The sequence below is a fragment of the Etheostoma spectabile genome, chromosome 5, assembly GCF_008692095.1.
Source record: "Etheostoma spectabile isolate EspeVRDwgs_2016 chromosome 5, UIUC_Espe_1.0, whole genome shotgun sequence".
Lineage (NCBI taxonomy): Eukaryota > Metazoa > Chordata > Actinopteri > Perciformes > Percidae > Etheostoma > Etheostoma spectabile.
In genome coordinates, this window is record NC_045737.1 from 32,785,356 (window position 1) to 32,811,478 (window position 26,123).

At 40.7% G+C, this 26,123-nt stretch overlaps 1 protein-coding gene across 3 annotated transcripts in view; it reads right to left on the bottom strand.

Moving 5' to 3' along the window:
• Positions 1-26,123, bottom strand: part of aopep (aminopeptidase O (putative)) — a 72,975-nt gene that overhangs the window by 37,665 nt on the left and 9,187 nt on the right. For all 3 annotated transcript variants that reach the window (XM_032515061.1, XM_032515059.1, XM_032515060.1), the window contains exons 7-12: positions 10,722-10,935; positions 9,346-9,452; positions 3,589-3,691; positions 3,258-3,365; positions 2,543-2,586; positions 594-654 (exon numbers count right to left, since the gene is read on the bottom strand). In XM_032515061.1, the coding sequence (XP_032370952.1) occupies positions 594-654; positions 2,543-2,586; positions 3,258-3,365; positions 3,589-3,691; positions 9,346-9,452; positions 10,722-10,935 (637 nt within the window). The remainder of the gene's footprint in view (positions 1-593; positions 655-2,542; positions 2,587-3,257; positions 3,366-3,588; positions 3,692-9,345; positions 9,453-10,721; positions 10,936-26,123) is intronic.

Consider the following 26,123-nt stretch of genomic DNA (forward strand, 5'->3'; position numbering starts at 1 on the left):
CCTTCCATAACCAGACACCGGTCTAGTGAGTACACAAAGACTATGAAATGATTCCCTATGAATGCATGTGCCAGGTATGAAGGGATCACAACAAATGCTAAATGAAAAGTGCTTTGACTGTGAGAATCAATACTGTTAAACAACAGCTGTGTGGGATATGTTTTTTTTTCATTACCTAATATGATAAAGAAACAAAAACAGAGGAAGACCAAAAAGTAATTACTTATTTTATAGCCAAAGACATGATGCTCTGAGCACAATGGACAAAAAATGTTCAGAAATGTACTGTAAGTGCTAGACTCTGAACACAAACTAACAGTCCAGAACCAATAGTACTCAATTCTTGTGTTATTGTGTATGATTAGTTAATTGTGCCTACAAAATAGCAATATATTTTATACATCCCAGTCAAGTGTAAAGTTTATGTTCAGTTAAATTGGATTTAAGAGTTAAATGTTTAATCAACTAGTTTTTAGTCTTTTGTCCTGTTGGTATTTAGCTTTGTATGAAAATAATTGATGAAAGCAGTATTATCAAATTCTATATTTGAACAAAAAACGAAAAAGACAGAAAGAAAGCAACACTCTTCATACCTTTGGAATTCCCGGTCGATCAAGCCAGTCAGCATAAATAGCACTGAGGGTGAGGCCTTTTCTGGAACACAATGGCACAAGTGTTAGTATTTTTCCTATTATTATAGCAATGACTGTTCGTGCCCAAGACACCCTATGAAAACATGGCTCTGGGAAAATATTGTTGGGGTCATGGTGGATTTGAGGTTTAGGCCAACACCTTAAACAAAAAGAGGGGCACACCCACTTTCCTATACAAGGATAAGCAAACATGCATGTACAGACAATATATTGGGTTTATTTGTATGCATGTATAGCAAGCAAGTATGTGTGAGTGTGGCTGAGGAGAGGCTCATAGGGGATGGTTTGCACAGGAAAATGGTCATATACCATATTCTGCAAACAAACACAGTGACAGAACTGGCTGGCAACGACAAATGTGTACGCAAACAAACATTCCACAAGCAGCCCAGAGTGTGTATGCAATGTGTAAAGTATACAAAGTACACAACAAGTCGAAAAGTAACTACACTGCATCATCAATCCGGCCCGCCTGTGCTTAAGGGAAAATTCCACACATGGCTGGTCTGAAGCTATTACTGTGTATTAATCTGGGATGTTCAGAGCATTAAAAGGGGTTGTTTTGTAATGAATTAATTAAATTTACATTTTTATATACCCATTTTCTCCCAGTTATGCTCTTCTAACCGAAGCTCCTTTGCAAAAAAAAATATTTTTAAAAATGCCTTTTTTCTCCTTACAATCATGCTTAAATGCATTACTAAGTCAAGCTCTTGGCATGTGGAGTCCAACCATAGAGAGTATATAAAGACACCTGCCACATCAACAGCGAGACACCATAAGGTAGGATTACATGGTATTATGTGAGCATAGTTTCCTTGCCGTGTGGCAAACAAAAGGTTAATACAGTTAATTCACCACATGACATATCAAATACTGTTTCATAATAGGACTGGATAGAAATAAGCTTTATGTCTCAAGAGAGCAGACAAGACGTGTATCAACTAGTTTTTTCATGTTGAGCTTGGCATCTTTATTATCGTATCGGTTATTCGCCTTCGTGGTGATATATTAGAAAGAGTGACAGGGATGCCTGGAAAACAGTAGTTTCTAATTGGCACATATCAATGAGGGAATGACTTTTTAAATGTGGGGTTTATAGTATTTATGTTTAGTCTTATAAATATGATGTTCCCCATTTAGTCTGGGGAATGGGCAGGATACATGACCCGGCGCTCTGCACAAAGAGCAGCCATGACCCTCAACTGTGAGTGTCTATTCTGGTCCTGAACCTTCGAGCGGGTTGTTTACTGAAAGAGGCATCAGATCCAAATATTGACTGTCCCCAACTCCCCCTGTTTAATTTAATCAATCTCAATTCAGAGCCGACAAAAAAAAGTGCCGAGGAAAAGAGGGGTTAGAAAAGAAGAAGGTTGGGGGGAAAAAACAAAGTGAACGACAGACAGGGAGAAAGAGAGGGACAGAGATAGGCATAGAGAAGAGGTTAATGAGGCAATCAGGAGAAATAGAGAACTGAATGATTAAGCGAGCGCAGAGAGGGAGAGAGAAAATTAGAGGGGAGGAAAGCAGGAGGAGCAGTTATCCTTTCACACTTCAATTAATATGAAAGTGGATGAGACTGCTCTTTTAACAGGATTGGTTTTGGGAGCTTTTTGCTGGTCAGGTTTCCACAGCAGGACTAAGAACAGAAGCCAGATCAACACATGCTCATATATTTGACAATACATCTACTAACAGGTCACATCTGTTAAAAATTGGTAAAGGTGAAGTTCAAAGAAAAACATTGATGAATAACATATCTTTAATCCTGAATTGAAAACCAGTCTACGGCTACTTGAACACTAACCAAAGTGCTTTTAATGCATCTAGACATTTTTGTCATTACTCATGAATTACACTGTAAGCATTATTCATAGGCACTTACATACCTCTCCATGCTGGGAAAGGTAATCAGCAGCATTCGCAGGAAATCCTGTCAAAAAAAAAAAAAGAAGAACAAAAAAAACAAATTAGAAATGGAGGCATTCAGGGACGTGTAGGAGGAAGAAAAAATAAAGAGAAAGCCATTCCTGATCTTAAGTCAGGAGTGCAAGGTTAAACAGTGTTTATGTTACATCCATTATTTAGTGGGAAGACTCTGCCTGCCACTGAAGAAACAGGAGCCAGGTGAAACACACACCACACATCACACACACACAAACACACACACACACACACACACACACAACACACACACACACACACACACACACACACACACACACACACACACACACACACACACACACACACACACACACACACACACACCACACACACACACACACACACACACACACACACACACACACACACACACCTTCCAGGTGTGATCACTCAGCTTCATGGGCCCCAGAAGAATAAACATATGTGGCTGAGCTGTACGGCTATCACTTTGAAATGCTGCTGGAGCATTTTCAATTGTTGTAACACAGTGGCGATCAAGCTTACATCACTCTCGAATTAATTTATGGAAATAACACTGTGCCTCATATTAAAAGCAGTTCAAATCTGAGCTCAGATTTGATTAGCAGCCTCTCAAGTAGCTGCAAGTCATCGAAATTCTCCATCAACTTAATCAAGTTTCCTTTACGAGAGCCTCACCTGAGACAAAATGAGTTGCCCGTGGTATTTCTTTACAAATAATCTGAAGAAGTCGATGAATTGTTGCTCTGACACTTGACTGGCCAAGAACCTGAGGAGGAAGTAACCCTGGACAAATAACAAGACAAAGAGAACAAAACATAATTCTTTAAATACAATACAGAGACACATTAGACGCATTATAAGGGCAGTTCCAGCAAGTTTAACAAAGAGTGGGCCACCTAAAAGGACATATATATGATTTTTCAGAATTTGTTCTATAGCTTTTCCTTTCTTTCTTTTTCCTACTACCTCCACCCATTTCCCCCCATCTTTCCTACAATTATCTCACCTTGAGGTAATGGACTTGCATGAAGGTCTTGTCAGGGTTGAGGGCATGTTTTACCATGGAGGAGCCAGACTCACTCACCTGACCAGTGTTCTCCATGTTAGGTCTGCAGAAGGACAAATAGAGCAGAGGAAAACCACAGAAGGATAAGACCGGTAAATAGGCACATACAGACAAAGATGTTCAACACCCACAATAAACAGGAAGGTGCACACTAAACGACACAAGCATAAAAACAGAACAGGATGAAGTTAGAGAGCCTAGGCACAGAGTTTTTATTTCATCCCCACTCCATTTTAGTTGCAGAAAAACCACAATTTCTACAGAGCAGGAATACACCGTCAGCAACACTAAATCCAGCCACTCAGCCGCTCCTCTCAATGGCGAACCCATTGCCAAGTTGCCATACTTTGCCAGAGGCAGGCTGGAAATCAAGCTGCAGATTTATAATAGCATGCTATACTGTTTATATGACCTCACAGTGCTGCGCTCAGACTTTACTGCCCATGACTTACTGAGCGAACATATAACACTTCCACAAAAAGTACCTCCGTCTACAGTCACGAAAAGGGGCACGCTCTAGGTTTCGCTTTTGCACACAGATACAAATCATCCCTTCAACCTCCATAAACACACATAAAACCAATAAAAGCCAGACAAACACAGCGCTGATGTGGGATGCTGTGCAATGATAGTTTCAGTTAGGCGGTATTGATCAGGCTGAGCAGATTAACTCAGTGTGCCAATAGGAAGGCCTTGAAGGATCACCCTCCTGACAAGTCGATACGCCAGACGCCTGGCACACCAATCAATACACCCTTCATCACTGGCTAGCACTTTTCCACAGGACCGCTTCATGACAGGACCAGACTCACACGTACACACAGATGAGCAGGGAGACCAAAAACACACATTTAAAATCGTCTTAACACTGATTCATGTCAAATATTTGATTTATTTGAGTCTTTGTCCAGGCATGCTAAGCAGGGACAAGAAAAATAGGAAGTGGATTAGGTAGAAGGCAAGAAGACGAGGCGGTGGTGTGGGAGAAAACGAGGACAAAAATGTTTTGTTTGCTTAGTAGACGGAGAAAGAAAGTCGTCAACTTCCTGGAATTTCTAAATTGGACTGGACAGGAATAGACACTCTTTCATCATGCAAAGGAGGCGTGTTCCTCCTCGACGACATGTGCACATGTCATGTAAATGTTTTGTGTAAGATGAAATCCCCAACACCAATGACCTGATTGGGAAAATCAATTTTGTAAAGATCTTAGTAATGATGCGCAGTGTCTGTAAATTAAAAAGCTGCCTGTCAACTTTATGACAGGCGACATTCACAGTTTATTATATTTGTAAAACATGGGAAAGACCTGCATGGTAAAATACATAATTTGTTGGAAAATGGCTTTTTTTTTAACTCATTCTTCATGTTTCATAGCCACATCTCCCTTTTTTAAATCAAGGAGTTTTTTTTTTTTTTTTAACTTGCCCTCTGTCCAGTTTCCTGCCCGTAGTGCCCACGTCTGTCTGTTATCGCTGATAAGATGAAATGGACTTTTTTGACACAGCAGGACAGGTTGTATCCCTGGGAAATATGTGTGTGTGTGCGTGTGTGTGTGTGTGTGTGTGTGTGTGTGTGTGTGTGTGGTGTGTGTGTGTGTGTGTGTGTGTGTGTGTGTGTGTGTGTGTGTGTGTGTGTGTGTGTGTGTCTGACAGAGAAGTACAGAGAGAAAGAGGGACCGGAGCTAGAGACAAAAACAATGACAGAACGTAAAATGTATTTCATTTCCAGAAGAGAAAATATGGTGGTTTCCTGCGTCAGAGATACCGAGAGCCACAGCGTGGCGAGGAAAAATGTTGATCCATCAGCCATGTAAGACAAAGGAACTGCACCCTTCCCACTGTCCAGACCAGGGATATATGGATGTGTAAATCTCTGTCTTTCGCAGCCTCTCTTTGTCAGAGATGATTTACTACAGCTTTAAGAGGAATCGCTGCTCGCTGCCTTGGAGAATCACACAATAGCTCAATGTATTGCAGAATAAACGGTGCTCTTATCTGACTCGTAGTCCATGTGTGCGAGAGAGAGGATGTTTGTCTCTTTGTGTGTGTGTGTGTGTGTGTGTGTGTGTGTGTGTGTCTGTGTGTGTGTGTGTGTGCGTGTGTGCGTGTGTGTAGCCGTGCATACACCTGGGTGTGTCTGAGATTGAGAGAAAGAGCGGGAGGAAATCAGGAGCTATTACTGACAGAACTTAATGTAAAACACACACACACACCCCCACACACACACACACACACACACATGCGCAGGTTTATAGCTCCGCGAGCCATTTCCTGACAAATTACACTGGGTTGACTGTGGAAAACGGATAAGGTAGAGCGGTGCTCCCAGCAGCCCAGTGAATCAGCAGGGAGAATGGCGTCTGGCCCAGGCTGCCCTAAATATAACTCATCTGAAATGGACTGATAAACACTGGCCACTGGGGCCCCTGCTGGATCAGGGGGTGTCGATTGTGACCCACTGAACACAATCTGCCATTATCCTTCGTGTGTGTGTTTGTGTGTATATCCCTCCGTACATCCCATTGCACTTCCTTTCCCTTCACCAGATCCTCTCTGACATTTCTCTGTGCTTTGTGACAACCAGTTTGTGTTTATTCATCATATGTTTCCTCCCAATTGCAATGCTAAGCAGTGGAGCCAGACCAGGACTTGGACATACAGGCAGTCTAACGCACACCAAAAAGTAGCATGGCCTGTTCCCAAGACCTTAGTTACATTGCCACATACACAACAAAGACCCTCCTTGAACTGAGACGGGGTTACAATCTCCTGCCTTCTCATAGACCATGAGATGTGGTTAAACGCTAGTAATTGAACCTTAAGTTAAGATTTTTGTCACATACTGTTCACAATGTCGAGAATTATCTTCTTGGAGCACCTTGGAAGCCTAGCAGTTACAGTGCACGCCATATAACCGCCATGTCCAGGGTTTGATTCCAGCCTTGGGATCGTTGTTGCATGTCATACACCTCTCGCTCTCTATCTGTCGTTTATGCATTGTTCTCTGTCAACTGAAGGTGAAAAGCCACAAAAAAAAACCGTCTTTGTTTAAATTAAGTTACTGTTAAGCATTGCGTCAGACAAAAATTTCAATAACTGATTTTTGTAACGGTTATTTTTCGGGTCTATAATTTAGTAGTCATTTCTATTCTATTTGATCTGAGGGGGTTCCCAAAAAAAATATGTAAATGACTACTAAACATAGGGGAAATAGGAATTTGCTTAAAAAGAACTGCTCTGTTTGAATCCAAGTAAATATTCAGCCATTATTCATTTCGTATTGGCAACTTCATTCTTCATATTTGTTTAATTTTATGCTTGCCTGGAGGCAAATTTCACATGTTTGCATATTCAGCTGACCTGCTGTGCACTGAAAGACTCTCGAGGTATACACAGCAATGAATTGGATATAATTGAACACAGACTCTATTTTGCCTATAGTTAGTACCACATTACAGAGTTATTTCCATGAATTTTCATTATTCAGACATTACAAACCCATAAGAAAAAGGGTTACCCATGCAAGGGGCATATTGAAGCTCTAAGAATTGTCATTGCGTTGGCACTGTACTATACCTGACTTTCAGAATGTATGCATTCAGTCATTAAGATAAGATAATGGGCCCTATCTTGCACCCGGTGCAGCGCGGCACAAGCACCAACCTAAGTGTCTTTGCTATTTTAAGAAGATGCAGTTTTTAATTTCCCGTCTTGCGCCCACATAATTTTAATAGCCAATGCACTTGCGCCCATCTTTGCGCCCATGGGTGTGCTGGTCTTACAGGGAGGGGTGTTCAGCTGAATTCTTGGCGTATTGCTATCTTGAGGCAGCAGGAAGTGATCATGCCATTGACCAACAAAACCTGGTCTAAAGTCAATAGCAAAACATTGGTTATTTTGACAGCGCATTAGTAAAATGTGCCTAGGCTCGTGCACATTGCGCACACTATGCTTGTAACCCACACAGGGAAGCGCAGCAACACACAAACATGCAAAAGATTGATAATAAAAATGTTATGGTGCAAATCCGCCATCATAACAGCAATGCGCCAAGGTACAAACGCACCTGGCTGTTAAAAGGAATGAGAGATGACATGGTTTGAATGGTTTATGGCATGTTACGCCCAAAACCCACCTATGAATTAAGGAAGACACTAAGTACAACCCTTTGGAACCACGAGCCCGATGCATAGAGCCTTTTCTCCGTTGTCAAACTAGCAAAAGTGGATTTGGACATGCCCCTAAACACACCTGTGCCATTCGCTTCATGCCACGCGCTTAGATCGTTAAAATAGGGCACCATATGCGAGCAGGGTTTCTTTATACCTCAACATGCTTTACCTTTAAGAGATGTAGGAATTAATAAATGGCTTCTCTGTGGATGCCACTGTAGTAATTCCTTGTCTTTCCAATACTAATGTGTCTCCATGTTACAAAGTCAGTCTGTGAGTGCATGTGCTGATTGCATTTTTCAGATGTCAGTTTTGTCTTGTTGACTCAACCCTGTCAGGCGTAGAGAAACCTAATCCTGATCCTCCTAATCACCCATGTGTCTGCCTCATAGGGGAACACCCTAATAGACTCTTAGACAGACACAGCTCTCAAGTGCATGTTTAACCCTTTCGCTCACACACAGCTGCCTATTTCAAGACAATAATTCATTCTCACATGTTTAAGCCTACCACAACATACCCTAGAAGTTATGAGCATTTCAGTATGGAAAGAGTTTCATATGTCCAAACACAGTCCCCCTTACCCCTTAAGTACTAAACGCACGCGGACTGTCCTTTAAAGTTACAAATGAGTTAAGTCACCATTAATAATATTGAAGCTTTTTACTAATAAGTATTTGGATTTTAAACACTATTAATTTAAATGTTTCTATTGTGTGAGGACAACACATTGTTAGCATAGTGACATAGTTAGAAGTTAGTGCCAAGCAGAGGTGCCATTAAATCGATAAGACATTGATTTGCTGTCTCCTACAAGGATGAATATCAATAGCGCACTATGCTACAAGTGTAATCTCCAGTGAAGAGGCTTTTTTGTTCCAAGGAAGACCTACAATATGAAAAGGCACAAAAGCGAACACATGCATTCCAAACCTGAAACAGTTAACTCCATGCTGGGGATTACACCTAATAATCACCTAATGACACTGTGCTTCCACTCTCGATAAAACAAACAGGGTGTGGGCCCCACGTTGTCAGGATCAGATGAAGAGTTTGTGTGTACTTGCAGAGCTTTTCTAATACATGACAGTACACCTGGATAGTTTACGTGCAACACCTGCCACACCTGTACCCCTGGAATGCGTATACTTTACGCTCGAGTGTGTCTGCACATGTACCCTAACCGACCCTAACCTAAAAAAAGTAGACTCTGTATACAATAGAGAATTAGGCACAACTTATTTAAAAAAATTCCCTTTCCTAATGTGTGAAAAAGTATCTCAAGCAGAGATACAGAGTAAAATAATTAAGAAGTTACACAGTGAAATGTCTCATCCTTACAGATGAGCCTACTATAGGGTGGTTAAGTAAACTAAAAGTGTATAGTACTGTGTTCGGTGTGTGTGTATTGAAGGTGCTGTTGCACTATTCTTTAAGGGCTATACCTGTATTTCCTCTACAGTGGCAACAATGGTATGTTGGTATTAAAACAGATGTTCTTGACCAAAAAAACACCCACTCACCTGAGAATTTGAAGTGCCTCCTCAGAGTTCTGCAACTCATCAGAGAGTCGTCTCCACCTCAGCAGTGCCTTCAGGTCAGACTGTTCTGCTGTCTCTTGTAAGGAGAGCTGAATGGAGAGATATGCAAAGTTATAAAGATATGAGGGAAAGGGTTATGGCAGAGAAAGTAAAGGAGGGGGATTTTGAAATATGTTGAATCATCAATTATATAAACAAAGATGAAACAGATTACAATTAAAAGTCAAATGCACACTAATAAGATAAAAGCAGCACTGTCCGCTACCTCTGTCACTGTCAGTAAAAGATCTGCTTAAATCTATATCTTCATAGCCAAGCACATATCCTAAAGGTGACATAGTAAAAAGTGCAGACACAAGAAAAACATTTGTGTAACTCTAGAGGGTGTGGGAAAGTAAGTAGGAAGATTAGATCTGTATTCACATCAGCTCTCTGATCACAGCTGAAGTTGCAAGCGAAAGATTCCTATCAAAGCTCCGCCCTCGCCCTTTGTCCTGTTGTTTATCTATTTGTTTCTGCAGGTTTCCTTAATCAGCCTCATTGAAGGGCGTCTTTAGGCAGCAGCAGTGTGAAGTTCAACAATCTCTAAGCTGTCAGGAGTTTTCTTTGTGATTGATTTATGAGCAACATTTTTTAAATTCTCAGTTTTTTGAGGAGCAGGTGGCAGGCGTTGTCTTTCACAACTCGTACAGTTCAGCTTAGTCTTGTTATGTTTTCGAGGGTCAGGAGGTTTGGGTTTGACGGTTTATTTTGTGGTTGGCTCAGGAACATCTTTACCCTTGTGTTTTGCCTCGGACCTTATAGTTTTTTGTTTGCCTTTTTTTTGCACTGGTACTTGGTGTCTTTATACACTCTTTCCTTGTGTGCTTAATGTAATGTTTTCCTACAGTAACGTAATGGCCAACTCTACTTGGCGTGCATTCCAACCACAACACTAACATTTGAAAATCCTGGCACATAAGCTGTGGAAATGGAGGGTTGGAATGTCAACCTTTCCCTGAGTTGTTTCATTTTACCAATGGTATGAAGATGCTGGACCAGACCATATGGAGTTACATTTAGACAATAAAAAGAAAGACACAACTACATAAAAATCACAAATATTAATGACTCCTGAGGTTGTTTTTCATTGACTGATTTTGATTTATAATCAGAGCAAGTTGCTTTCTAGTGGGTAGGGGTAACTTACTCAAGATGGCCACAGGAAAATGGGCTCTTACACATGGGCGTAACTGGTGTATCTGAAAGCTCATTTTTCCATTTATTTTCGTCTACCTGCGGTTAAAGCCTAAAAAAGGCCACCAGTAAGTTACATTTATAAAATACTTGTAGTAAACTACAACCATCAGGGTACGTACGTGTTGTGCTTGGGCCCAGATAATGTCCTCTAGGTACGTGGCAAAGCCCTCGCTGATCCATTCCTCAGTCCAGTCTCTGGCTCCAATAACTAGGCCGAACCAGGAGTGGGCGATTTCATGGCAGATCCTGGACCCACAAAGAGACAGGCCGTTCTCTCCAGAACCGACACTCCCAGCATACAACACACTCTGTGATAGGAAAATGATATGGGGGCTGGGGAAGACAAATTACAAAAAATGAAAATTGAATGAGATAAAGCCATAAAAGGGAGTAAAAGAGTGAGAAATAAGTGAACAAGTATTGTGAAATGGAAGACTAAAATGTTTTTTTTATAATCAAGGTTAACCCTTGTGTTGTCTTCCTGTCAAAAATTAAAATGAACACTTTTGTTGACGCTTTATATCGATGTTTTTTACTTTTTCTTTTGTTTTTGTTCCTTTTTTCATGACTTTTGACATTTCTTTCCAATATTTGTCACTTTTGACGTTTTCAACACTACGTAACACTAACTTATTAACTTTAGTTTTACAGTTATTTTTGGAATTTATGGTCAATAAACCTCATTTATAAGAAATTATGCCTAAAGTTTGAGTTAGAAAAGCAGAAATTAAAGGAATGGATGTTGATGGATAATCACAGACTGGAATATGTCAATTTTTACTCAATACTATTTCAAAACCACTTCAAGGTTTTTCTCCAAATGCAATAAAAATTGAATAAGACACCCCAAAATTAATGAAAGTAGAGATTTGTACTTGCCAACGAGAGTTGTGTGGAATCAATTATGGTATTTTGAGTAATTACAATTGGGTAGTTAAAAAGGACATTGATATAGGATTGATAACGGGTCAATTTGACCTGAGGACAACATGAGGGTTAAGGAAGTAAGAGAAAGACAAGAAAATACAGAGGGGATATCAAGAGGTAACTATGAGCAAAAAAAGTATGCTGTACCACCCTTACTGAGGTAATGTTCCACACCTAAGATTATACAAAATTTAGCCTGAACACGCCATGTACAATACGATGAATCAACATGTGTGCGTACCAATGTCTATGGGAGCCCATCCCTTTCTCCATCTACTGCGTTATTATAGGGAAAGAGCAGCTTTCTCATCAAGTGTTCTTGCCAAACTGCCGTGTGCAAACATCAAGAAGCAAGAACATCATGTTCCCTGGATGAAAATTGTTAACCAACAAAAGGGTGAAACTAAAAAAATACAATTATTTATTTTGAAGTTATGCCCAACTGTTTGGGTGGTTTAATAGCTCCCAATCCCCTTCCCTTTGTTTCTAAACATCATAAAACAAATCCATATACGCTTTTAAGATCTTTATGAAGATGAAAACAAAATTGATTAAGAATAAAGCTTAACATAGGACTAAATTTACAAAATCACAAGCATCTGTAGTTGTTCTTTAATTATTGACTGATTTATAATTATTGACTGATTTTCTGCTTTTATAAAGGAATAACATTATCAGCACCTGTGTATGTGTCTTATTTAACAAATAAAAAGCCTCATTAAGCTTTTCACACAATAACCGCAGTTTATCAAAGCTCTGAGCAAACCATAATTGAAGAGATAATAACAATATCCAATATAATGGTTACCAAAAGGTAATACTATTCTATATAGATAATGGTTTCCCAAAAAATTTGAAACTGGTGGTAACAGTACAGGTAAAGTCAGGGAATCACCAAAGCCGGTAAGATAATTATTAAAGATAAATAATAATTTGTCTGAGAACCATGAATGTCTTCTCCAAAAAGTCAAAACATCCATCCAATAACTGTTGATATTTTTCAGTCTGGACCAAAGTGGGGGGGTCGACAGACCGACGCTGCCCCGCTAACAGCACGGCTCGAGGGATAACTACAGTTACATTTGCTATCATAAACCATCAAGTAGTTTGAACCGCATTCATTTCATTCAAACTTTCTTACTGCAGACTCTCAGCTTCAGAAAGACACAGGAATACAGGACATGTGACTTTTAACCATGAGACAGCGCCAGTAGAACAGGACCAATAGTGTCAAAGCCATGGCTGAAGACATTTCTGAAGCATTCTCTACTTCCGTCTTATGTAACGGACTCTGGATGCACTGAGGGGCTTAAGGCCGACTGTGCGTGAGAGGCAGGCTATTCTTCAATAGAAGAATGAGTGAGGGGTCACAAAGGTGCTAATGAATGGTCTCTCTCTATCCTGGCCCATATAACAACACCGGATTGTCTAGAGTTCTTTTTTTACACGCTCTAGATCTTAAGTGTCCCAGCCACTTGGTGGGAAAATGTTTGCAAACTGCGAGTCTCTAATGAGAAGTATTTTTTAAAAGGGTCATACCACTACTACTACTGTGTCAACTGTGTTGAAGATGGCTCTACATTACAGAAATGGGGTCTTTATCTCTGTTTCACTTCATCTTAGTCAGCTTGTTTTAAGCGTCATCAACATATGTTAACTACATGTAAACATCATGTAGTAATACACCACACGATATGGTGTTTCCTTCTAAAAAGTCATAAAGAGTGGTTCTACTTCCAACTGCTGAGACACAGTAGCAACAATTTTTCCACCTGTTGGATTGACAGTCTACTCCCATAGCCACAATAAGCCCCCACATTGCCGCTATTGATGAATTATACTAAGCTGTAAAATGAGCTGCTCTCATCAAGGAAAGATTAGCATCCTAAACACCAGATGAGTTATTTTCTTTCCTTGGCTGCCATGACCTAATTATAGTGACAAGTCAATTAGAAAGGAAAACAGTGAGTAAAGACAAAGGTTAGGCCGGGTCTGCCAGACAGTCTATTTTGGAGGAAAACAAAATCGGATGTCTGAGCAACACAAATACTCTTTATTTCCCTGAGGATTGCTTTATCAGATAGAAGGCAGGCCTTTGCATTCTGTTACTTAGTACATGTCAAAATCTTATAAAAGGGTCTTATGGGCATCATTTCCAAGACAGCATCTCAAATCTAATACCATGTTTTTTCTTTATTATACAAACAGAGAGCTCTCACTAGAGCTGGGGATGCTAGCATTAGCATTATGAGTTTCATTGTAGCCTAATCTTATTCCCCCACAATTGGATAAGCATGCCTTTGTTTTCAGTTCCAGCCGTGCGTTATATGCGTGCGTCTGTATGTGTGAGTGAGTGTGAAACACAAAGACAGCCTTTCAGAGACGGCGCTTGCACATGCTCCTCTGAGGGATGCGGAATCCATCACTACAGTGACAAATAGTGTCATCCCACCATGGTGGGGATGAATAACAACAGCATCTTTCACATTCACTGATTCACTGGCTGACATTAGCTGACATCAGGGACCTGTCAGGGATACATGCATGAGAAAACTTTCACACTCATATTCATGCATATTTAGCACCTGCACATGTGTATACACCTTTCAACTCCCCTATAGGTCTAAATCTGCTGTGGGGATGAATGCATGTCCCTGATTACCAATCAGTGACAATCAATTACCAACCGGTTCTGTGCTGTTTTCCAAATACAGTTTTAGACATTCATTTGTAAGCAAATACTGTCTTCATTGCAAAATGTGCTTCCAAATTCGCTGTTTTGCAAATATGCAAATGTGACTCACAACACTAATAAAGCTGCTGATTACACCAACAATTACAATCAATCAAGCATTAAGTGATAATATGGCAACTCTCAGAAACTGTGTAGCTACATTATACTCATGTCATACAACTTCCACTCCTCTATGTCTTTGCATCCCACACTTGTTGATAGAACATTAACGAACTGAACATTTTCAGATTTTTTTGTGTGCTAAAAGTTGTAATGATGGTTTTAATCATTATTTATTGTCTTGTTCTACTTATTCAGCTGTTGTTATTTTGTTGTTTTTAACTTTGAGGGCCCATGGATATTAAAACAACACTCATCGTATGAACATCTGAGATACCGTTTAGATGTCATATTACAAATTGCAAAAGATAACTTTTTAATATTTGATATCACACCAAAATGCTGCACTAAAGGAGGAGGTACTAGGCTCTACTGGAAGTCCAAAGTTGCCCTCCACTTTCAATAGTTCCCCTTTTACTTTTTACAGATGGCAAATCTGATTAACATAATCCATAGCAAAAAGTCTATTCAAAGATATGTTGCACTTTATATACATGTAGGATCAAAGACACTCAGAAGTGTTAGAAAAAAAATTACTAATTTGGTCCAGACCCCAATTAGGGTCACTTATGATTTTCTGATGATTGATTGCTGGATGATAAATGATGGGATGTTTTATATAAAATTGAACAGTGTCACCTTCAGAGAATGTAAATTAAACCATTAGTTGGTCCTGTTTCGTGTCTGTTTCTTTGCGATCTCTGTTTTTTAATTAAACTGCTACAGCTGTGCACCAAATTGTGCTTTGGGTGTAATTCAGATTTACCATTTACTCTTCCCTAGTTAGTCATGTTTTTCTGAACAAGACATTAAAAAATGGAATAAAAATCTGAGATTTATTTGGATGCCTTGGCTGTTAATTATACTTCTTGTTCTTGATTGGCCTTATATGTTTCTTATCTTAAGACTGTCTTAAGAGAAGAGAAAAAAAGGCACCAGTACGATTAGCAGGTGAACCCCCTAAAAGCAATAGATAAAACTGATCACAATGAGAGGCTGTCTGCATAGAGAATAACAGGCAAAAGTCTTTAGCTAACCTTTTCTGATGATGGTACCCAATTGGTTTTTAACACACAACATGAAATACTGATTTAAAGGCCTCCTGTCAATTCTCACATGACAACCTCATGACTCTAAGTCACCCAGAGTGACTTGGTTCTGAGTTTCAGAGGTGTAAGCCAGGGCAAGTCTTCAATTTGGTGGGACACAGATTGTAATAGTGTTTCGCTTCTCCATCTCTCCATCTATTATTCATCCCTCCATCTATCGTTCCTGGCTGTAGGCCATTTTTTCCCCAGCGGGACACTTCCATGCATAATGCAGCAGGGGCCCTATCATAGTCCTGTTATTGACATCCATAGCCCCAGCTACTGTAAGCCCATAGCTGGGACGCCAGTAAAGCAGCCCCATGAGAAAAACGGACGAGGAAAAAGATGATGAGAGCTGAGCGTGCAATGTATGTGTAAATGAGAGTGTGAGAAACAAAGTAAAGAAGAGATAAAATTCAACAACATAGAGAGAAAGATTTAGAAAAATATGAGAACAGAGACAAAAAGGAAAGAAAGGGAATTAAAAATGAATTGATAGAGATTTAACGAGAGATCCTAACCCTGTGTGATGAGTTTGGCTTTTTCGGTGCAGTGTCAACTCCCTGGTGTGATAACTGTTAAACTGCTCAACAAGTGAGACACATATGTCGTTACAGCATCGCTGGTGAAATTGCATGTTTCTGGTTGGTATGCAGTTATGGGCACACTTTTAAGACACAGTGACAGACAGGTTATGAGATGGACAAAAGTCATGCACAACATAACAACCACACAAACTACAACTTTGTCTATTATTTTCTATTGAAGCATAGGTTGTAGAGCTGGCCTTTCCTAATGTCAGCTTACGGGAAGAAGCTTTATCTTGTTTCCCTCCCTCGCTGACAGAGTCTGTGGGCTATTTCGGACACAGGAGCCTATTTGACCAAACTCCTAACAGCCTTCGGTTTTTTTAACGAGTCTGACTTCAAATGTCTGGCATTCCAGGCTGGCTGCAGATCAGCTCTTTGTTCCGAGACGGGGCCCCACAGGGCCAGGCCAAATGCCACACCATGTAGGGCCTGATCACATGAACGGGGGCCAGGCCGGGGCCCCCGGAGAGCCGCCCCACCCACACACACTACATCACATCAGAGCCTGAAAATAAATAGTAGAAACAATATCAGAGGTCATCAGCAACAAGCAAGCAACTCTGCTGCTCGAGTGTGGAGAAAATGAGTCTTTGTAGTATCGACCCATAAGACACGAAAGTGACAGGTTTGAAGGTCAGACTGTATTTATTGTTGTTGTCAAGTGCTCAATCTTAAAAGTCCATTCATGCATACATAGGTAGCTGGTTCTAAGCAGGTCAAGTTTGTATCACATGGACAAAATCCATGTGGATCATAGCCTGATGAGGTCAAGAATAACTTTGTAGACACTCAGACATCTAGTTTATGAAGATTTAATAATTGTACAAGGTGCACTTAAAACAGAGCAACCATATACAACACAGCAGAGCATCATAGGCACAAACATGAATATCACGCCCCCCCCCCAGACACACTTTCAGTAAATCTTTTTTGAATCCCTATCAGCTGGAAAGTGATATGTCTGATCCATCTGATCTCTTAACAGTAAAACAATCCACAGTGCAGTTCGCCCTGTGTTTAGTATAAAGTCCAAAAACTTATGTCACCCCAGAGGAATCTTCTTGTGTGTGTGTGTGTGTGTGTGTGTGTGTGTGTGTGTGTGTGTGTGTGTGTGTGTGTGTGTGTGTAGAATGATGGAGGATATATTTAAAACACTATGGAGACTTGTTTTTCTATAACGATGCTTTCTCTTGCTGTGGTTGAATCTGGCCATATCGCCGACATATTGAAGACTGAACAACAAGAAGTCCATGTTGACGGCACCACGGTAAGAAGTAGGAATCTCCCTTTGTACTAACCCAAAGACACAAAATATCTGAAAGTCCTAAATCAAATGTTTCACAGTCCTATACTATCTTAATACAACAATGCAAAGGCATCCACAATGTTTCAATGAGCGCTAATTTAGTGCAGTATGAGTTCATCTGGCTACAACAAGCCCCTGTCGATTAGCCTAAGGGAGGTGACGACATGACATTTATGTGACATAACCCACAATCCTGTATCAGTGCAGCTATTTGCATGCAAACTCCATCGCTCATCACACAGCACTCAGAACCCCCTTCTGGCTTCCACTACCGCCTCAATGAAAAAGACAGGACCAATCTATTACACAGGATTATAATTTGAGCCATTTTCTTGCCTGTAGGGTAATAAATAGACTAATTCTTTTCTCTCTTATGTAACGTGAGCGAATGAGACAGTGAGGAGACGGAAAGTGAGACCACTCAGTACTGCGAGGCTATATAAGAAGTGTTTGACAGAATGGAAAGATGGATGAAGGCAAGATCGAAGTTAAATTAGCCAGTGAGCAGAGCTGTCTCCAATACGGAGGTTTCAGGCTGCCACCTGGCTGGGCTGTCTGCCTGTCAGACAAAAACGTGCAGCTGATGAATACAACATGGGTTGAAGGAGTTTAATGTAAGTACTATTGCAACAACACACTTAAACAATACCACAAAAGATAATTACTGGGGGAAAAAGAAAAATTCTGTACAAGGCACGAGAACAATCAACAGGTATTAACACGAAGAGGAATGCAGCCCACACAACGTGACTGTAAACTAGAATGCTTCAAAGATAAGACGGCAATATTTTTCATTTTTCTTATGATAACAAAGATCATGAAAATTACACAAATGTAAACATTATGGTGACACCGACATAATTAGGATTAGGTGTCTAGTTGTGCCAATGTAGCAGATTTTGAAATGTTTAATAAGATAAATAAAAAACTTTGATCACTATAGAAACTTTTAGGGGATCAAAAAAGTAACTGAATGTCCAATAATGTCTGTATTGGTGGACTGACCACCCAACATACAGAATGACAGACAGACATTGCCATCCATAGAGCCATGCAGCTAGTGTGGCTAAAAACAGCCTATTGCAAAAGTAAATGGTAGACTAGCATGGAGCACAGTTCTCTCCCCAAGGCTAAAAGCAAACCCAGACATCGGAAGCATTACCACCGAGCATTTCACAGCACTTTGTTTCAAATATCTCATTTTGGCCGGTTCAGCGCAGAGGTCCCACAGACATTAAGCCGTCTGGCTTTGCACAGACAAATGAAATTACCCCCAGCCTCTAGGTTCCACTATCGCACACACGCCCCAGGTTGCACACCAAAAGCAGCAGCAGCAGAAGCAGCGTCCCCTACGCCATACAATAGACCCATCCATCACTCCAGGGAATGGGTCCTGTGGACTCATTCATTAGTTAGTAGAATGGTTGTGCAGTGACAAGCCTGTCTTGCCACAGCCTCTAATCCAGAGTTATGGCATAGTGTGTCTATGTTACTGTTAAATGTAGTACTATATGCCAGCTGTTGCCAGCAGGTTCCCATATGAGGGCAGTTCAAAGCAACACTCACCAAAAACTGATGACAATGGAAGCATATACTGTACATATGGCACCTGGGAAAAAGCAGCACACGCAACAATGGGTGTAATTCTGAGCAATGCAGCACATACATCTGGACATAAATATGAAAATCAAAAACTAGCATAACTAAAATGTTTTCAGATTATTCCTGAGGAGAAATACTCAAGGTACAGTATAACTCTGTCCTGTCAAGCTGTGGAAAAGTTAAAGATGGCTCCTTCAGTTGTGAGAAGGTACTATAGGAGAGCAGGTAAACCTATACTGCAGATAGAGAAAGGAAGTTGAGAGGCCCAAGATAACTAGAAAGGAATGTTCCTGTAATAACAAAACACTCACTAAACTGGACCCTGCTATCTTCATTACGAGCACAGAGGAAGGTCTGACCAAGAAAAAGAGTCGAGGAAGCAAGAAGAGATGTATAGAGAAGGCCAAAGCAAGGGTTTGAAGCGGTCTTGTATGTGATCAGCAGGAGGCGAGCAGAGGAACAAGGGGAACTGTAGAGAAAAATAAATAAGCTAGCTCACCAAAAAATCTTAACTACTTGCAATCACTTTAAAAGTGTGCACGGGACACTCCCTCTCCTTCTGTCCAGGTGCAGGCATGCAGAGATGCCTTTTCAACTCGCCAGGCTATTTTGTGGGGCTACAGAAGAGAGGGAGAGCCACTCGACGTAGGAAGAAAGAAACACCTCATCCTTGACTTTTTGATTAACAGCTATCTCCCGTGCCAAAAAAGTTCGACCCCCCACATCCCGTCCACCCCGCCCTGAACTGCCTCCTGAAAGAGCAGGTCTGTGTCACACACTTCTAGGGTTACTGCACAGATCAAACTGGAGAGGAGAGCAGAAAGGCAAGAAATCCACTGAGAGATCGGATGGAAGAGGGGAGGACAAGCAGTGGGAGGACTGGGGTGAAATGGAGTAAGGGGGAACAGAGAAAAAGAGGACGAAATAGGTCAATAAGGAGGAAGGAGGTGCAATTCAGTAAGGGATGGGAAATCATGGCTAATGAGGCGAAAGAGTGAGACTAATGTTATAAACCGGGGCAAGTAAAGATTAACATTTAATCTTTTTAATTTGCATTTTGTGGTCTGCTGTTTATATATTTAATTTATTACTATTTAGGATGGTAGCGTCCCACAATGCCTTTCCTCCAAGTGAATGATCTTTCCATAATCAGCATTATCTTTTAAATGCTGTTGGTTGCGCATGATTCATTCCATTATTACTGACCACTTTGAAAAGTGTAAGTTTTTATATTCCCTTAATTTCAAGGAACAATCAGTGTCCAATCAATAGCTTGCAGAAACTTAGAAATTCTAATCCATTAAGGTTAGTGTCTCATTGCAAATTAAGATATTAATGCAGTGGTTAAGAGTTGAGTCAGCTGCCATCAAATTCATTTGCTTTGTTTTTGGAAAAACAAGCTGATAAGACTAACAATTAGCATACGTGTAGGTTGCTAAGACTATAATGTGAATTTCGTTGGTTTCTTGCATTAAAAAAGGACGCTGTTTGGAAGCATGTTTGAAATAAGTACACAAGCAGCTGCATTACTATGTGGGAATAATGTAATGTCACAACAATTTCTACCATACGGAGATTCATAAAAACCCATGTCTCAAAAAACTTGTGGTATGATTTGGGAAAAAGTCGGCAGTAATGTGAAGAACATGTGATTTCTAGTGATTGGGTTATAACATGCAAACACTGGTCTGGTACTATTAAAGTTGAAAAAGAACTCAGGTGGTACACTAAAGAGCTCCAGGGCAATGGGGGATTATCCTGCAGGGTTCTAAGCCCCCCGCCCCCCCGGCACTCCAGCTCCCAACAGGGACCAATGGCCAATGTAACTTCCTGCTCGCCCATAAACAAACAATGCAGTCAACTGAAGTCAGGCTGAAAATCCTCCAGTGCCACTTAGAGAGGTCAAGAGGTATACACCAGTCATAACTTTTACCTAGTGCCTGTGACAGTTATATGGCAGCCTAGTTTGACTGTGCTGAAAAAAGGAACAAGCAGTTTAACTACTTGATCCTTTTTCTCCCCATTTCTTCAGGCAGCCACCCCCGAGGGGAGAGTTGCCTAAAAGAAATAAAACAAAAACAGGAGAATGAGAAATGTAATGCAAGGGAAACTTCTGTGTATAACTCTTTTGGCAATAAAACGTGTTTGAAAGAAGTCTGAAAGAAAGTGCAATGTGTTTGTGTTCTTCTAATCTAAAAAACAACAGCGATAATGAAGGAAGCTGGTAATAAAAGTGCGATGAGACGTGTTGAGAGACATATTTTCAAGCACGTATGAGTGTGGGTTTATCCGAGGCCGCCATCAAAAGGGTGCTGGGCGGCCCTTCTTTCCCTTATCACAAAAAAATAAATCGGCAACAAGTAAGGATTACGCATTAATCCGGCTCTAATACAGCAAAAACATAAGGATAACCCGTCTAAAATATGTTAAATTGTGTTAATTTCCCCACCAGAGAAAAACAACACAAAACAGGCAATGACAAATGATCTGTTTGGCATTCCTCTAACGTCATGCCATCCCTCTAAATACACATCCTTACGCCCTTATTTGAACAATGCAAGCATTCATACAAACAAGCACAGGAATCCGTCTGTCTACAGTGAAGCAAAACAAAACCCAGATCACCCGCACAAGTAAAAGGCCCGTTTCAACCCTTGTGTCATTTCTCGACAAAATGCAGGGAAACCACGGCTCTCTCAGGGACGTCAGACATGTCTTCATTTGTGCACGCTGCAAACACAGTGATCTCTGATTATTCTTACAAGTCCAGCCGGACCTCTGGGACACACAGACCTCAGCTTCAAAGCGCAAAGAGGAAATGCTGTGCCCTTCCTGTCACTCCCAGTCTGAACCAAATGACGTGGTTGAGATGTGATGAGGAGATTACACATCCAAATTAAAAAAGCCTAGGAGCTAAGGCACATACAAATAAAAACACAAATGTTCAAATGCACATATAGTATAAACACACAAACACACTAATTACTAATGTCTGAAAACAATGGGAGGTCTAAAAGTGACACCTTAGTGCAGATTCATCTCATTAAAGAGCTTAGGTTTTCAACATTCCCATGTCCTTCCATCACTAAGGACAATGAGCTTTTTTATGCGGACTGGAAACAGAAGTAACTTTAAGGGATTCCCCAACTGTGCTCACTGGCGGCAACTCTTTCCTACTGTGTTTTGTTTCCTCTCAGACACCTCTTCATCCCTCATCCATACTCCTCTATCAATGTTTAACCCTACTGTATTTGTCTTCTGCTCTCTCATCCGTTTATTATGTCTTAAATGTTTTACTAAGGTCGTGGGCAGAGGACACACAGCAGTGCATCGACATTCCGCTCCCTTAGCCTTTCTTGTCATAGGAACAGAACAAAAACCCAGAAGGACAACATGAAAGTGTACAGACAAAAAGAAAGAGAAGATGTTCTCTGGCATATACAGTACGTGTTGCAGGCTAATATAAATCTGATGATAACTTGGACTGCTAAAGAACTCTTGGAGACAAAGTAGAACACAATAAATATGTTAGAAATATGAGATTCACGCTCTCATTGTTTTTTAAACTAAAATTGGTTATGGGAAATCCCATGTACAGCTGACATGACGTCATCCTCTGGAAGTTGCATTTGCGTGTGTGTTGGTGAATCAGAAAGCCGTGTGGGTGCATTGAATGCGGCACAGCCCTTGAATGCAGGCCTGCCCTTACTTGACTCTTAAATCTTCGGTTTCCTGCCCTCCCGTATCTCAGAATAAAAACTTCATGCCACTGTGAACCCTCCCTTCTTTGTATCAGACTACAACAGATTTGTGCCTACTTGCCACAGCCCCCTGTCCTATAGCCCCTCCACTCCTGCTGTTTCCACTGGGGCACTGCACATAAATTGTGCTTGGCTTGGTCCCAAGCACTGGGGCCCACATACCTCCCAATCTCTAGATTAAATAGCACCAGTCTCTGAAGTCTTTCCAGGGGCTAATGGCTTTTGTTGCTGGGAATAATCCACACATCCTCTCCCACATCCTAGGGGTCCGCAGGCCTGTCGTGAACCTTGCCTTTGCCCTCTTCATCTCTCTCTCATCTCCATCTCAATCTACGCTTCCATTTTGGTTGACCTCTCGGCTTCCCTATGGCACAACCCTGTGGTTAAGTGGGGAGGCATGCAGGACCGAACCACCCGCACTGAGGGGAGGATGCAGTGAGTTGACACTGGGTTGAGACCCATGCAGAGTTTTATAGGGAGTCGGTGCAGGTGCTGTCTGAAGCTTAATGAAGGCCCTTAATCTCTTCTCTGTCATCTGCAGCTAACTGGGGTCTAAGCAGCCAGGCCGAGAGGGGTAAGTGCCTGGGAGCTATCCTCATAAGGAAAAGAAAACATCCGTCAAGCAACAGCCACAGGAGAACAGCCTCTGTGTTAGCACTTGATGTCCGTTCAAAATAAATACAGCAGAGAGACAGATTTTCACAAGATGAGGGGAAAGATTTTCCGTAGATCAAAGAGCACTGTGTACTGTGGGTGAAGTAGTCCAAATAAGTCAGCAAAGTTGAGAACTAGGTCCAGAGAGTGTCCGTTATGTCACCTTCTGTCCTTCAAATATCTCTGATTGAGACCACTCTTGGCTACAAACTCAGAAATTCACACTGAAAACATATTCAGGTATGAGCTCATATCCTGTCTGAGGCACTTTTCTCCAGGGAGGCCGACGAGGGAGAGGAAAAAAGCAGATGGAGAGAAAGAGAGACTGTGGTTGCAGACCGCAGACACTGGGATGTTCACTGACCACCCTAATCAGTGTACTTTATCAACACAATTTAAAAAAGTCCAGTCACTGATGGTCTTTATTTTGCTTCAATTTCCATTCATATGGCTACTGTCTTCCATGCAGTCATATATAAAGGCATACCATATGCCAGCTGAAAGTACCATATTGCAGAGAGAATATAAAACTTGATTTCCAGGGAAACTATTATTATTGTAGATTGCTAGAGGTCGGAATGGAGAGTAATCGACCGTACAGAGAAGTGGAGAGGACAGAGGAGAACTGCAAATACAGGGAGCTTGAAGATTTAGGGATATTATGAGGGCAAAGAGAGAGAAAGACAGGAGATGAAAACAGAAAAGAGACATGGTAGGGTAAAGAAGAAGTGACAGAAGCAGGTCACTACTGATTTTCAGGATAGAGTGATTTCAGATGACGGAGACAAATTTAGAAAAGAGTGGAGACGACAAAAGCTAAAGAGGGAACAAAGAAATGCATAGAGCAGAATTATTGATAGTGCAAAGGACAATGAATCTGTCATCCTGTGGCTTTCCACCCACCCATCCGCCCCCAGACCTCCACTAAAGCTGCACACAAACATACATAACATAAATACACATAGGTCTAGTGTGGAGCAGAGAGCCTGCAGACCACCTGAAATTTCTTCTAAAAAAATGATATAAAACAGGAGACTATTGACTGTCTCGCTGAGTCAATGAAGAGGTTAGCCACCTCCCTCATCCAGAGGGTTGGGGTTGGGGCGTCTCTAAAGGTAGGAAAAAATAAATTAATGAAGAAGAAAGAACCATGATAGGTTTAGAGGAAGGGATGGAGAAATATAGTGTAAACTTGACTGACAGTGTCAACATCAAAAATGTAAAAAAGTGTAAGCAGCTTAACCCTTGTGTTGTCTTCCCGTTGACCTGCAACTTTGTGTTTTTCTGGGTTGAACTTTGACAGTTTGTTGTCCTTTTTCTACACTTTTCTCAACGTTTTTGTCAATTTTATTCCTATTTTTTGACACTTTTTAAAAGTTTTTTTACTCATTTTTTAGTCATTTTTTAAAAATTTCTTAGTTGCTTTTTCCAATGTTTTTGATGTTTTTTTTGTCACTTTTTCTGTTTTTTTTGGTCACTTTTCAGCATTTAAAACAAGAATGTTTTTGTTGATTTTTTTTCCAGTTTTTTTTTCAATATTTGTTACTTTTTGCAACATTCTTTTCTGATAGAGAAAGTTGTTGTAAACTAGTCAAATTTGACCCGAGGACAACACAAGGGTTAAGACAGTTGAGGGAAATCATAGAAGAAGAAAAATGTGGGATGGAAATTGGGATAAAGGAAGAAAGAGGTGGCAAGTTTTGGAAATGGGATGAGGAAAGGGGGGGAGTAGCGTTTTGGAAAACCAATGAAGGAAGGAACTGAATAGAAAAAGTCATGAAAAATAATGGGTTAATGATGGGACAATGAAAGAAGAAAGGGATAGTGGATGGAAAAGGTGTTTAAGTAGAGGCCTAGTGAAGAGGCTAAAAAAAATCCTTTGTCTGCCAACTTTTATCTGGTTACATTTTGTCTGGCTTCAATGTAGCAATGCTCGAGTATAATAAATAAACTTCAGGCCGATTGCTCTAGCGAGTGTACTCTCTGAAGTGTTAGAACAAATTCTACTTGACAGACTACAAGAATATAACCACTGACAATAAATGTGGTTTTAAAAAGAAACATAGCACAGATGTGTGTATATATGCATTGTTTCCTTGATGCATCCAAAGCTTTTGACCGTGTTAATCACAATAAATTATTTAGAAAATTACAAGAGTGGGGGGTCCCTCCATACCTGATACGTATCTTTATGCATTATTGGTACTCCCATTAACTACGCAAGCTAGATGGAGGGAGGACATCGGCTCCTTTCCCAGTGACCAATGGGGTTAGACAAGGGGGAATATTGTCACTTTTTCTTTTTAATTTAGCTGTATTATTCATCTGATGCATGCAGATGATTTAATAGTTATGTCTCCATATAGTGCTGGCCTACAGCAACTACTTAAAGTCTGCTCAAACTATGGACTACAGCATGACATCAAATTTGATGCTAAAAAGAGTGTTGCAATGATTGTCAGAACTAAGGAGGACAGGAAGCCATGCTTTCCCTGTTTTTACTTGTCAGGGCAAGAGCTTAAGGTAGTTACTAAAGTAAAATACTTGGCCCACATTATCAGGGACGGTTTTTTGGGATGATGATGAAATATAGAGCGGCAGTGCAGTAACTTACAAGAACAAGCAAATACTCTGGCACGCAAATTTCATGTGTGTTCTGAAGGAGTTTAAATATCTCTTTTCAGAGCATACTGTACTCCACTGTATACAGCTCATCTATGGTGCAGCTACAGTAAAGCA